At 46.6% G+C, this 13,936-nt stretch overlaps 1 protein-coding gene across 2 annotated transcripts in view; it reads right to left on the bottom strand.

The window, feature by feature from the left end:
- The window catches only part of LOC143139606 (solute carrier organic anion transporter family member 5A1-like), a 26,001-nt gene extending 14,051 nt beyond the window's left edge, over positions 1-11,950 (bottom strand). The window contains exons 1-4 of one of the 2 annotated variants that reach the window (XM_076300183.1): positions 9,804-11,947; positions 3,567-3,699; positions 2,906-3,102; positions 656-820 (exon numbers count right to left, since the gene is read on the bottom strand). In XM_076300183.1, the coding sequence (XP_076156298.1) occupies positions 656-820; positions 2,906-3,102; positions 3,567-3,699; positions 9,804-10,788 (1,480 nt within the window). In that variant the 5' untranslated portion in view covers positions 10,789-11,947. Of the gene's footprint in view, positions 1-655; positions 821-2,905; positions 3,103-3,566; positions 3,700-9,803 lie in introns of both variants that reach the window. The other variant, XM_076300184.1, reaches the window with a different exon arrangement.
- Between the last annotated feature and the right edge of the window lie 1,986 nt (positions 11,951-13,936).

Consider the following 13,936-nt stretch of genomic DNA (forward strand, 5'->3'; position numbering starts at 1 on the left):
AAGACCTGAGCTAGCGGGATAGTTAGCAAGGAGCTAGTGCTGAGCTAGCGGGATAGTTAGCAAGGAGCTCTCTCCAGATGTAAAAGACCTGAGCTAGCGGGATAGTTAGCAAGGAGCTAGTGCTGAGCTAGCGGGATAGTTAGCAAGGAGCTAGTGCTGAGCTAGCGGGATAGTTAGCAAGGAGCTCTCTCCAGATGTAAAAGACCTGAGCTAGTGGGATAGTTAGCAAGGAGCTCTCTCCAGATGTAAAAGTTTGCCTGAGCTAGTGGGATAGTTAGCAAGGAGCTCTCTCCAGATGTAAAAGGTTGCCATGGTTGCGTAGCCTATCTCTAAATGATGTTAAACCCAATAGTAGGCCTAAATTACCTAAATCCCACAGGTTAGCAACACAAACTTGAGAGATGCAAGTGAGCAAATCAACTTGATATTAGCCTGTTATTATGTGCTGCTCTGTGGCCACATCACGTCTTGCTGTTTATGGTGTGTGTGTGTTTAACGTGTGTGTGAGAAAAGACGCGCAGGCTAGTGGAGGCACTACAAGCATGTGTGTGTGTGTGTGTGTGTGTGTGTGTGTGTACCAGTGTAGATGCTGGCACTGGATGCAGGGATGCTGAACTCTGTGTGTGTGTGTGTGTGTATGTGTGTGTGTGTGTACCAGTGTAGATGCTGGCGCTGGATGCGGGGATGCTGAACTGCGACTCGATGAACTTGGGGATGAAGGTGATGAAGGCGGTGACGATGGCGCACTCCGCCGTGTACGACAGGCTCATGAAGAGGAACGTCACGTTGCTCAGGATACGGAACGCCGCCCTCGGGAGCTCTGCAACACACACACACACGCACACACACATGCACACACGCACGCACGCACACACACGCACACACACTCACACACACACGCGCACGAGCACCCCCACACACAAACACGCACACACACGCGCACGCACATACACGGCCACACACACACGCACACACAGTATTAGGGGTGTAACGGTACATGTATTCGTATGGAACCGAAACAGTGCGGGCGTCACGGTTCAGTGCATGAATTTACACGGAGAATACACGGTATAAAAACAAATTAATGAATGCAATGCGGAACTACTGTATCGATACGTGAGTTCATTAGGGACACCTAATCTGTAGTCCGGCTTTAGCTCTGTGAAGCTCTCATTGGCTCATAGGTAGCCGAGGTCCGCCTACATACGTTACCGTTTTTTGTCAGGTCGACGGTCGAGTGGGATCAGTCAGAGACAGCAGCAGCACTAAGGATGGGTATGATGAGTGAGTCAGCAGCAGCAGCACTAAGGATGGGTATGATGAGTCAGTCAGTCAGAGACAGCAGCACTAAGGATGGGTATGATGAGTGAGTCAGTCAGCAGCAGCACTAAGGATGGGTATGACGAGTGAGTCAGCAGCAGCAGCACTAAGGATGGGTATGATGAGTGAGTCAGCAGCAGCACTAAGGATGGGTATGATGAGTGAGTCAGCAGCAGCACTAAGGATGGGTATGATGAGTGAGTCAGCAGCAGCAGCAGCACTAAGGATGGGTATGATGAGTGAGTCAGCAGCAGCACTAAGGACGGTATGGTGAGTGAGTCAGCAGCAGCACTAAGGATGGGTATGACGAGTGAGTCAGCAGCAGCAGCAGCACTAAGGATGGGTATGATGAGTGAGTCAGCAGCAGCACTAAGGATGGGTATGATGAGTGAGTCAGCAGCAGCACTAAGGATGGGTATGATGAGTGAGTCAGCAGCAGCAGCACTAAGGATGGGTATGACGAGTGAGTCAGCAGCAGCACTAAGGACGGTATGGTGAGTGAGTCAGCAGCAGCACTAAGGATGGGTATGACGAGTGAGTCAGCAGCAGCACTAAGGATGGTATGGTGAGTGAGTCAGCAGCAGCAGCACTAAGGATGGGTATGACGAGTGAGTCAGCAGCAGCACTAAGGACGGTATGGTGAGTGGTGGCGACACACAAGAGAGGTCTCTAAGATCGCAAGTTTGGGGAAAACGTCGGTTTTCCAGTCAGTTACAGTAGTACAGGCGAGAGAGTGCTGGATAAGACTGTGTCGGCATTGTTTCATTAGTTGTTGGGTATGTGAGTGGAAATACACTGAACATGCTAACGCACATACGACTCCATCACTCAGATGTAGGTCTACCAATCACTGGAACGAGACAAAAAACGTCTCCCTGCATTTCTTACCAGCCTTTAGATACACATACAAATAGGGCCAAAACCTAGCGCTTAAAATGATTTTGTCATGACGTTTAGTTAGGCTAATCTGTTTATGAAACGAAAGGAGCAATTTCATTTTTTTTTTTAAAGAAAGCAAAATAGTGTGACATTTTCACAGTTAGTAGATTATTACTGTATGCACACTGAAAAATATTGAGGCAAACTGTAGACCCTTCCATATACAACCAAACACGGATGTTGAAAGTCTTGCCTAAGTGGATTTTTAAAAATCATTATTATATGTAATTTGCACTTTCATAAATAAGAGATGCTGTAGGCCTATTTTCAGTTTTATCGCTGATTGTCTTATTTTGTTTACAAGTTACAGATTGAGTCTGCAGATGATGTGGGGTACTTGTTTTCTGTTTACATCTGCACACTTCAGGCTGTTGCAGTTAGATCAGGGGAGAGATTTTATCACTAGGTAGTTAGTAGGCCCTACAGCCTGAGACATGCACAATAAAAAAAAATGTATGCCTTCTGCATTTATGAACCGAACGTGACTTCTGTGTACCGTTCCACCCCTACATAGTATGCAGAGAACATTAAAATCACCAACACACAACAGACCTCAAACACACACATATATATACAAACACAAACACACACACACATAAAACAAAGACAGACAGACACACACACACACACACACACACACACACACCTTTTAGGTCCTTGCCGAAGCCCATTGAGGTCTGCTGGCCCTGCTTCTTCTCCTTCATGACATCATCATCGTGCGCGGCGTGCAGGGCCTGCTTCTTGCGGCGGCGCTTGTGGCGGGGGGGCAGCTTCTGAGGGAAGGCCAGCATCGGCACGATAACCAGCGCCATGGCAACCGAACACATCAGGAACCCACTCCACCTGGGGCAGGACCAGGGAGACCAACACATGACCAGTGTGTGTGTGTGTGACCAGTGTGTGACAGAGAGTGTGTATCACCACCTACATATGACCAGTGTGTGTGTGTGTGTATGTGTGTGTTACCAGTTGCCTATGAAACGAAGGTCGTTCTGGTCGATGGTGACCAGTGTGTGTGTGTGTGTGTGTGTGTGTGTGTGTGTGTGTGTGTGTGTGTTACCAGTTGCCTATGAAGCGCGGGTCGTTTTGGTCGATGGTGACGTGTGTGTGTGTGTGTGTGTGTTACCAGTTGCCTATGAAGCGCGGGTCGTTGTGGTCGATGGTGACGTGTGTGTGTGTGTGTGTGTGTGTGTGTGTGTGTGTGTGTGTGTGTTACCAGTTGCCTATGTGGGTCGTTCTGGTCGATGGTGACGTGTGTGTGTGTGTGTGTGTGTGTGTGTGTGTGTGTGTGTGTGTGTGTGTGTTACCAGTTGCCTATGAAGCGCGGGTCGTTCTGGTCGATGGTGACGTGTGTGTAGGGGTGGACGTAGTAGCCGATCATGACTCCTCCCAGCAGATAGCCAGCAGCTGGCCCCAGGGCCCCCATCACATACATGATCGCTGAAACACACACACACACACAGTTAGCACACGTGCACCACACACACACACACACACAGTTAGCTCACGTGCACCACACACACACACTCACAGTTAGCACACACACTCACGTGCACCACACACACACACACACTCACACAGTTAGCTCACACACTCACAGTTAGCACACACACACACACACACACACACACACACACTCACACTCACACACACACACACAGTTAGCTCACACACTCACAGTTAGCACACACACGCACACACACATTATTAACAAATACGTACACACACACACAGCACTCACATTATTAACACACACATGCAGTACACACAATTTACACACACACACACAGTTAAACCAAACGGTTACACTTTACTTGAAGTTATCTACATAAGAGTGACGTGACACTGTCATGAACGTGTCATAAACATTATAAACAAGATATAAACGTTTATGACATAATTTATCTGTCACTCGCCTCTTTAAGTGTCATTCGGCTTTTATCATGACAAGTTAGGTCTAGAGTTATGACGGTGTCATGTCACTCTAATGTAGAAGCCTAAAGTCAAGTGTTACCCACCAAACATCTAATTTACACACACACACACACACAGTTACAACAAACATCTTAGGTTCATCTTAGGGATTTACACAATTTGGGGGGAGGGCGTCATCAGTGACGTCATTGGCATCAGTAATATTGAATACACTGTAGTAGGGCTGTAACGATACACCAACCTTACGATTCGGTTTGTATCACGATTTTTGACCCACGGTTCGATACGAATCTCGATTAGTTTTTTTTTTCTTTGTTTTTTTTTTTGGGGGGGGGGGGGCTAGACATTTTATTAAATAACATTTTAATAGCCTCCTTTAGATTACAACACCAGAGGATTACAATATAATATATCTATTATTTTATATCCTGATATAAAAAATATTTTTCTGAATGACTGATATTTATGACAGCACACTTTATGCAGATTAGCCTATAGCCTAGGCTATAGCCTAGGCCTACTATTTTTTATTACAACTCTACCTCTTTAATTCAGCTGTCTGGTTGAAGCCTGGAAATATTGTAAACAAAGTAGCATAGTTGGCTAGCTTAGCCTATCATAGTCTACAGATTGGACTGTTCAGTTTCCCCATGTGTGTTTAAGTTTCAAGGTAATACTTGTTCTCCTTGGGACAGGCCCTTTTGAGAAACGTTGGTATTGAGATGATCAGTCAACTTCAATGCAAGAGTTTTAAACAAATATGTGCAGCATGCTAATGATGCTAAGCGGATTTAATAGTAATTTAGCTAGTCGTCTATGCGTCCTTGCTTTCACGATTGTGAATGTTTTATTTAAGTCGCGCGTGTTCATTGAGCAGGAGATGGAGGGAGAGTGAGAGGGAGGGAGCGCGAGAGAGAGCGGGGCAAGGAGAGGGGGTTTACTTCTATACTGTTTGGTAAAGTTGCACACATAGTCTACAATGAAATCAAGGAGAGGTATGAAATTATTATTTATTTATTTATTTGTTTTTGGACAACGTAGGCTACCGATAAGTAAAGCGGGAGCTGTGGGTTGCTTTTGCGGCCGCCTATCTGCAAAGCACTGCGTGAAACACTAGAAAGGGTGTGTCGCGATTCTGCCTTTTCACACCGCGACACAGTATCGTGGATATGAATGTCGCGATTTCGGTTTCGAATCGTATATCGTTACAGCCCTACACTGTAGTGTGATCATACACCAGTGGCCATCCTAGATTCTGCCTGACTCTCTCCACACACACAAACACACACGGAAAATGATGGCTTATGCCATATGTTTCTACTTCATATATTTTGAAATTTATATATAAAGTGTATTTAGTTAATAATGTATAGAATTTTCATAATCTGTATAATTATTAGTAGCTAAACATATTTAGTAATTTGAATACTTCGTTATTGAATCGTAATCGTGTGTGTTGGTGTGTGTGTTGGTTAGTGTGTTGGTTAGTGAGTTGGTGTGTGCATCAGCGCCGGTGTGTGTTTTGGTGTATGCGTTGGTGTGTGTGTTGGTCTGTGCGTTTGTGTGTGTGCCTTGGTGTGTGCGTTGGTGTGTGCATGTTGGTGTGTGCGTTGGTGTGTGTGTGTTGGTGTGTGTGTGTGTTGGTGTGTGTGCGTTGGCCCTAAAAGGTCAATGTAATGTTTCAGATTTTCCTTTTTAAGACAATTAACTCAAAATCATCCAGTGTACATGTAGATAAACAAGAATAAAAAGTTAAGGGTCTGAATTCTGTCTGCAAGTGTCTGTGTATGCATGCGTGTATGTGCATTTATTCCACTGCTTGGTTGAATTTCCCATTGTCCTACGTAATTTAGAACGACCATTAACCGTATGTTATTTTGCACACCTATGAAGTAGATCCATTTTTTTGGCCGTATCACACTTTAATTCGCCGAACTCGTTGTGAAGTTTAAATGAACTGTCACGTTGCATTCCGAGCTGTAAAATGCAGACGTTCAGAACATAGTAACATTGTAGCATATGACGGAGGTGGCTTTTAGCTAGATGGATGACAGCAGGCTAAGTAAATAGCAATGTTTCAAAGCTAAAGTTCATCAGAATCTTGGGATACGCCCGCTTGACAACGGGAGAGATAGAACTAACGACTGGCTTTTGGCCGTAGCAACCATCCATTTAGAACTAGTAACGGCAGTTTGTCCTGCAAGTTAGTTGAGAAATTAGTTGATATGTGTCGGAAGAAAGTAGTTCTACAAACAAGACAGTTTTAGCGATTAAAACGTTTAAATTGTAACAGGAAATGAACACAACGCAAGTGGCAACTAAGGCTGGGCGATATGGCTAAAAACTGTATCACGATATAAGTATTTCATATCAGTCGATATCGATAATTATTGATTTTTAAAAAAAATCTATTTCAGATAAGGACCGGAAGAAAACATATTTTCAATTTAAACACTTTTATTTTAAACTTAAACTTAACCTTCCTCTGATTTTAATCACCTCTGTTATCAATCAAAGCAAACAGGGAAAAGAAATAGCAACACAATCATGAAAAACAATCAAATAAATAAATGTGCACATAAGTCTGAATGAAAAGCAGCACTGGTTGAAGCCTGTAAATATTGTAAACAAAGTAGCTTAATTTGCTAGTTTATCATAGTCTACTGGTTAGACTGTTCAGTTTCCCCACGTGTGTTTAAGTTTCAAATTAATACTTTTTCTTCTTGGGACAGGCCCGTTTGAGTCTTGGAAAATACTTTTCCATTTGCATCGGGATTGAGATGATTAACTTAGCAGTCAATTTGAACGCAACAGTTTTGAACAAATTCGTGCAGCGTGCTGATGATGCTAACCGGATTTAATAGCAATTTAGCCAGTCATCTTGCACGATTGTGAATGTTTGGATTACATGTGCATGCTGAGGAGGGTTGCGCCTGTTGAGAGGGAGAGAGAGAGAGAGAGAGAGAGAGACAGAATGCAAGGGGCAAGGACTCATTGAGAGTCTGTGTTAAGGAAGGCCTACATCTATCGCCTACTCTGGTAGAGTTGCACATACTAGCTACAATGCAAGATATATTTAGCCTATTTATTTATGGACAACGTAAGACGGGAGGTGTGCTTTTAATTATCGAATGTTCTATCGAACGCATTTTTTATTGATATCGATTACATGTCTATTGCGATACATATCGCTATCGTTTTATCGCCCAGCCCTAGTGGCAACAGTGGAATAAGCGGGATAATGGACTCCACGGTAGTCTGTGGTCTAACGAGGTCTTACGAGGTTTAAACGGCCCTCCGCTTCGCGTTGGGACCGTTTTACAACCTCGACCACCGTGCATTAACTTCTGTGAACAGACCACCGTGGAGTCCATTATCCCTTACGTATATGTGTGTGTGTGTGCATGTAGTGTGTGTGTGTGTCTGTCTGTGTGTGTGTGTGTATTGAATGCAAGTGTGAGTGTGTGGGGTAGTGTGTGTGTGGTTTTCTTAGTTCTCAGTATAACTGTTAGAACAATCCTCAGACCCACCACATATAGGTCAACAGCAGCATAACATGACACACCACACCCCTCACACTCACACAGCATACTCCTCTGCATTGACACACACACCCTCACTCACACTCACACAGTACTCCTCTGCATTAACACACACACCCTCACACACACAGTACTCCTCTGCATTAACACACACACCCTCACTCACACTCACACACACACAGTACTCCTCTGCATGAACACATGCATTAACAAATAGCTCCTCTGCATTAACACTTCTCTGCATTAACAAAAAGCTGCACCAGAGTAAAAAAATGACCCCCCGGCACCCACCCACCCAAAACAGACACACGCAGCAGTGATTTAGTTAGATGTGTGCAGTCGACCCACGAAACACGCAGCAGTGATTTAGTTAGATGTGTGCTGTGTGTGTGTGTGTTTATATAAAGTGTAGGCTACTAACAGCAGTGTTTCCTCTAGATTTTGTTTTAGTAGTGGGGGCAGCCAGGCCATCTGGCATCTGCACCCCTAACCCAGGGACAGGATTCAGGAACTAAAGTCAGGCCATCTTCTGTCTGACTCACTTCACATTAAAACCCATTAGCATTAGGCTAAACCACATGTCACTGCTTGAACGTTTTGTGCATGTTGTAGAAACACAACCCACAACAGTTAAATACTAAATTAGTTTAGTTCTCAGTTATTTAGTATGTAGTTATTAGTGTTCCATTTTATTAGTTATTTAGTATTTAGTTATTAGTGTTCCATTTTATTAGTTATTTAGTATTTAGTTATTAGTGTTCCATTTTATTAGTTATTTAGTATTTAGTTATTAGTGTTCCATTTTATTTAGTATTTAGTTATTAGTGTTCCATTTGATTAGTTATTTAGTATTTAGTTATTAGTGTTCCATTTGATTAGTTATTTAGTATTTAGTTATTAGTGTTCCGTTTGATTAGTTATTTAGTATTTAGTTATTAGTGTTCCATTTGATTAGTTATTTAGTATTTAGTTATTAGTGTTCCATTTTGTCCTGCAAACAGAGGGGAGAAAACAGGCAAAACAAATCTGCAGCACATCAGCCCTCGGCACACACCGGCCCTCGGCTAATCCTGATTTCTAAATACGGGCACCGGCCGTAGAAAAACCCATATGGGTCGACCTCTACACACAGACATCCTTACAACACACACACACACTTCAATACTACTATACTACACACAACCATCCTTATAACACAGATTCTCGGATGCACACCAGATCTAGGTCGAACAAGGCATTCTACACACACACGTAGAATGTTATGAACACACATACACACATCCACAATGTTGTTCACGTGACGTGCACACACACACACACGTAGAATGTTATAAACACACACACGTAATAGAGTGATGTAAACACACACACACACTCTCTTACCCAGGTAGAGTGAGGCACTCACACACACACACACACTCTCTCTCAGGCATTCTCTCTCACACACACACACACACACACACACACACAAACACACTCTCTTACCCAGGTAGAGTGAGGCGTTCTCACACATACACACACACACACACAAACACAAACACACACACAAACACACACACAAACACTCTCTTACCCAGGTAGAGTGAGGCGTTCTCACACATACACACACACACACACACACGCACACACACACACACACAAACACAAACACACACACAAACACTCTCTTACCCAGGTAGAGTGAGGCGTTCTCACACATACACACACACGCACACACACACACACTCTCTTACCCAGGTAGAGTGAGGCGTTCTCACACATACACACACACGCACACACACACACACACACACTCTCTTACCCAGGTAGAGTGAGGCGTTCTCACACATACACACACACGCACACACACACACACACACTCTCTTACCCAGGTAGAGTGAGGCGTTCTCACACATACACACACACGCACACACACACACACACACACACTCTCTTACCCAGGTAGAGTGAGGCGTTCTCACACATACACACACACGCACACACACACACACACACTCTCTTACCCAGGTAGAGTGAGGCGTTCTCACACATACACACACACGCACACACACACACACACTCTCTTACCCAGGTAGAGTGAGGCGTTCTCCTTCTTGACGTTGTCGTCCAGGTAGGTGGGTCCGAGCGTGTAGATGGGGGTGGAACCCATGCCCACCAGCAGCTGAGCAACGACGAATAGCGTCACGTAGAGCTTGTGTTCCCGCCCCTCCCAATCCCGCCGGCACACCTGCGCCCTAGCTCCCCTGGCCACGCCCACAACGCCGCCGCTGCTGCCGTTGAGCTCTGCGGCCTGCAGCACCGTGTGTGTGTGTGTGACGGAGTGTGTGTCGGACCCGGCCGCCTCGCAGAGCCCCTCCCCCAGGGCGGAGCTGTTGCCCGGCTCCTCCAGCTGATAGGCCGGCGCCAGGAAGTGCGGCAGCGTGAAGAGGGCGGCGCCCAGCGCGATAAGGACCGCCCCCGCCGCCAGCCAGCGCGGCCTGTGGCCACGCCCCCCGAAGTAGCTGATGAAGACCACGACCAGCAGGCTGCCGCAGTCGAAGCAGCTGACCAGCAGGCCGGACTCCGCGCTGCGCAGCCGGAAGCGGCGCTCCATCGTCGTGACGACGCTGCTCAGGTAGCCCGACACCAGCAGAGACTGGACCAGCGTCAGGTAGCTCATGCACACCAGGAAGCAGCGCGCGTCCGAGGCGAAGGTGTGCCACATCCGGCGCCGGCGTTCCGCCAGCGCTCCCCACCACGCGCTGCTGAGGGACGGAGTGTGTGTGTGTGTGTGTGAGTGTGTGTGCGCGCTGGTGGCGGCGGGGGTGTGTGTGGGTGAGCCGCTCAGGCCCACCAGGCTGCAGTCTGAGGGGGAGGTCTCTGGCGCGGGAGCCGGAGCGGTCGGATCGGAGCTCGGTGGGTCGGCGCGCTGGGCGCTGCCGCTCTCGTTCAGGGCCGGGAGACTCTTGGACTTCAGGGTGGTGTGCGTGTGAGTGAGAGCGAGCGCGAGTGCCGCATCCTCGCGCAGCTGCTGCAACGTGCTGCCGCCGCCGCCACGCGCACACGGCTCCATGACAACCGGGACAGAGTTGGGTGTCAGTGAAGGGGGTAGAAAAGAAACCACTCTTTGCTTGACAGCTCGTTTTTTTCGGTGATGTCGCCAGAAAATTAACACCACGCGGCAACAATGCAGCAGTCCCTGAACAGCACGAGCGAGCGGGAGGCCTGACTGTCTTTATCTCCCTCTCGAGAGAAGCGTCTCTTTATCTCGCTCACCGCGTGCTCACAGCTGATTTCAGGGGTCCTCGCGGCCGCTGCGGCATCTCCTAACTCAAACATCCACCCGCTCCATCTGTACGGTGCCGCTGGTCCCGAGCTATCCTCTATCAAAACATCGCAGCGTAAGGGTCAGAACATAAGAGGCAGCTGGCGGACTGCGCAGTGGGGGTCGAAGAGACACCTGCTCGGACAGTCGGTTGATGTCCTCCGCGAACGGTCCTCCGCAAAGTCTACTGTTATCTGACTCGGAAACGGCTCCGTCTGCCTGGTAACAAAACTACCAGTGCCCGGACAACAGTGGCAGCTAAAACGGCTAACGGGACAGAGAGATTATCTAGCTAACGTTATTGCAAATAACGGATTAGGATGGCATTAAAAATACAAAGACAAACTCATATTTACTCTTGTAAAAATTGACACATTCGGTACGGTCATCAAAAAGAAAAAATGAAATAGTGCGTATTTTCAACAAAAGGTTGACATATTTATGAATAAGTTCCACTACACGAGCTTCACTTAAAACATTAAAAACACCATCACTGCAGCAAAGCGGCTAGCCATGTCGCTAGCTAGCTAGCGCCTAATAATAATTAAAAAAAATAAAACAGTGCGCTTACGCGTCAAAATAGCATCATTTTCAACTGAGTTGACAGCGGATGTATTTTCAATATTGTTGGACTGGTCATTTTTGATTTCCCAGCAACCACACCGGTAGCAGACAGAGAAAAGCACCGTGCCACCGAAAGGTCCTTGTTATTGGGGAGGGAGGACGCATCCTTGTTTACTTGTAGGGAGCCGGCTAACTGCTAGTCGAGGGCGCATGCTAACGCGACAGAAGCTGCGGACCTGCGATTCGCTCCGCGCACACAGACAGCTGCTTAACGAGTTGAAAAGAAAAAAAATGCACTTCCGGTTTCCGGTTTAATGATCATTTTTTTCCCCCAATGGCTCCATGAAGCCACATTTACAAAAGAAACTTAAGATGTCTTACATAGGACAGTTCACTTTAGAAAGAAAAAAAGTGGAGACAATTTAAGAGGTTTTATATTTTAAAGTTCAATCTACCAAAGAGCATAGTTTTAAAAATGTAATGTTTCAAAGAGTAAAGAACCTCAGGCCACCTGAGGCAGTTTGAATTCACCAGGTTATTTCCCCAGAAAAAGTTCACTCTTTGCTTACTGAATATTTACAACTCTAGCATACCAAAGGGGTTTGCCGGAGACTGGCGGCCCATGGCAGCATGCCCAGCTTGTTACGCTTAAAGGGACGCATTACAGACAGGAAGTTGCACAGAATACTATCCATATGCACTGTATCTGTAGGTAGGAAATTCCACGGCTTCCTGGTATGGTATCGTCAGATCAGCGGGCACATTCGATCGAATCGGGCTAAACCGAAGGCATGGTTGTGGCGAAAGATTTAGCCAGATCTGCACAGCATTGCAAGGTCGGACTGATGTGACGATACCAGAACAGGAAGCCATGGAATTTTCTAGTGTGTGTGCTTCTGTGTGCATGTGTTCTCATGAGTTTGTGTGTGGGGGGGTGTTGTATGGTGTACTGATGTATGTGTGTGTTGGGGAGGGGTAATGATTGTGTGTGTGTGTGGGGGGGGGTGTATAGTGTACTGGTGTATGTGTGTATTGGGGAGGGGTAATGATTGTGTGTGTGTTTGGGGGGGGGGGTGTAATAATAGGGTGTGTGTGTGAGTGGGGGGGGGGGGGTAATGAGGTGTGTGTGGAGTGGGGTGTACGTGTGTGGGGGGGAAGGGAGTATGGCGTGTGTGTGGAGGGCATGGTGTGAGGGGGTGGGTGCACCTGTGTTTGTGTGTGTGTGTGGGGGGGGGGGGCTACATTTCAACATCCACATCAATGTTTCTCAAAGTGTGGTCCGGGGACTACTGGTGGTCCGCAAGCTAGCCCAAGTGGTCCGTGAGTAGACATTGTAAAATATAAAATAGATGAGTTATTTGCAATATTGAACCAACTTGCATGTAAATCCAAACATTTCTGCAACACTGCCTATGTAAGTGTAACCTGCGTTGTGTTGAACCTGCGCGATTCAGCCCTGCACACGCCCGGACTCGAACCCGCGAACAGCAGCACCTCGGAACAATTGAGCCAATAGCCCAGGCTACTGGCTCGCATGACAGCAGCAATCTTGAGGCGTCGGGGAGTGAGGTTTACCAATGTTCCACAAGCACAGCTAAGCTAGCTGGCATCCGTTACATAAGCCAGCGTTTCTCAAACTGTGGGTCGCGGAGACATGCCAGGTGGGGCGCGAACTGACGTGAAAAACAGGAGTTTTTTTTTTTTTATATATATATATATATATCTGTAACCTGGGCCCAGGTAGCACCCGATGCGCAATGGTTATTCACAGGGAAGCGCTCGTGTCAAGGCAGCTTAGTTAGTCCCGACCTACATGAGATTTTGAACGTTGTTGTGAGAGTGGTGAATTTCATCAAAACCCGGCCCTTAAAAGCGCGTCTATTCTCCACACTTTGCGAAGAGATGGCAGCTGACCAAAAAGCTGTACTGTTTCACAGCGATGCAAGGTGGCTTTCCGGAGGTAAAGTGCTGTCGCGCGTTTGAGCTCCGAGTCGCCTCTTCTTGGAGGAAGAGCGCATGTTTAAATCTGCAAGCACGTTCACTAATGAACATTTCTTGACGAAGCTGGCCTATCTTAGCGATATATTTGATATATCTTAGCAATACATTTGAGTTAAATGTCCAGTTACAAGGCAAAGACAAGCACCTACCTCACCTAGCAAATAAGATTACTGCATTCACCAAAAACACTTGAGTATGGGACAGGCGCCTCGATCGCGACAGCAGCCTATGCCTTTGAGATTTCTGAGCGAAATCGCTGAAACGTCTGATTGGGAGCCACTCTTGTGATCCAATGTAACAGTAGGCCTACATCACATCCCTGCAAAGTTTA

This window comes from Alosa pseudoharengus, unplaced genomic scaffold (assembly GCF_046254945.1).
Source record: "Alosa pseudoharengus isolate Yale_2024_CS ecotype anadromous, Long Island Sound unplaced genomic scaffold, YU_APseudo_1.1 YU_APseudo_1.1_scf_22, whole genome shotgun sequence".
Classification (NCBI taxonomy): Eukaryota; Metazoa; Chordata; class Actinopteri; order Clupeiformes; family Clupeidae; genus Alosa; species Alosa pseudoharengus.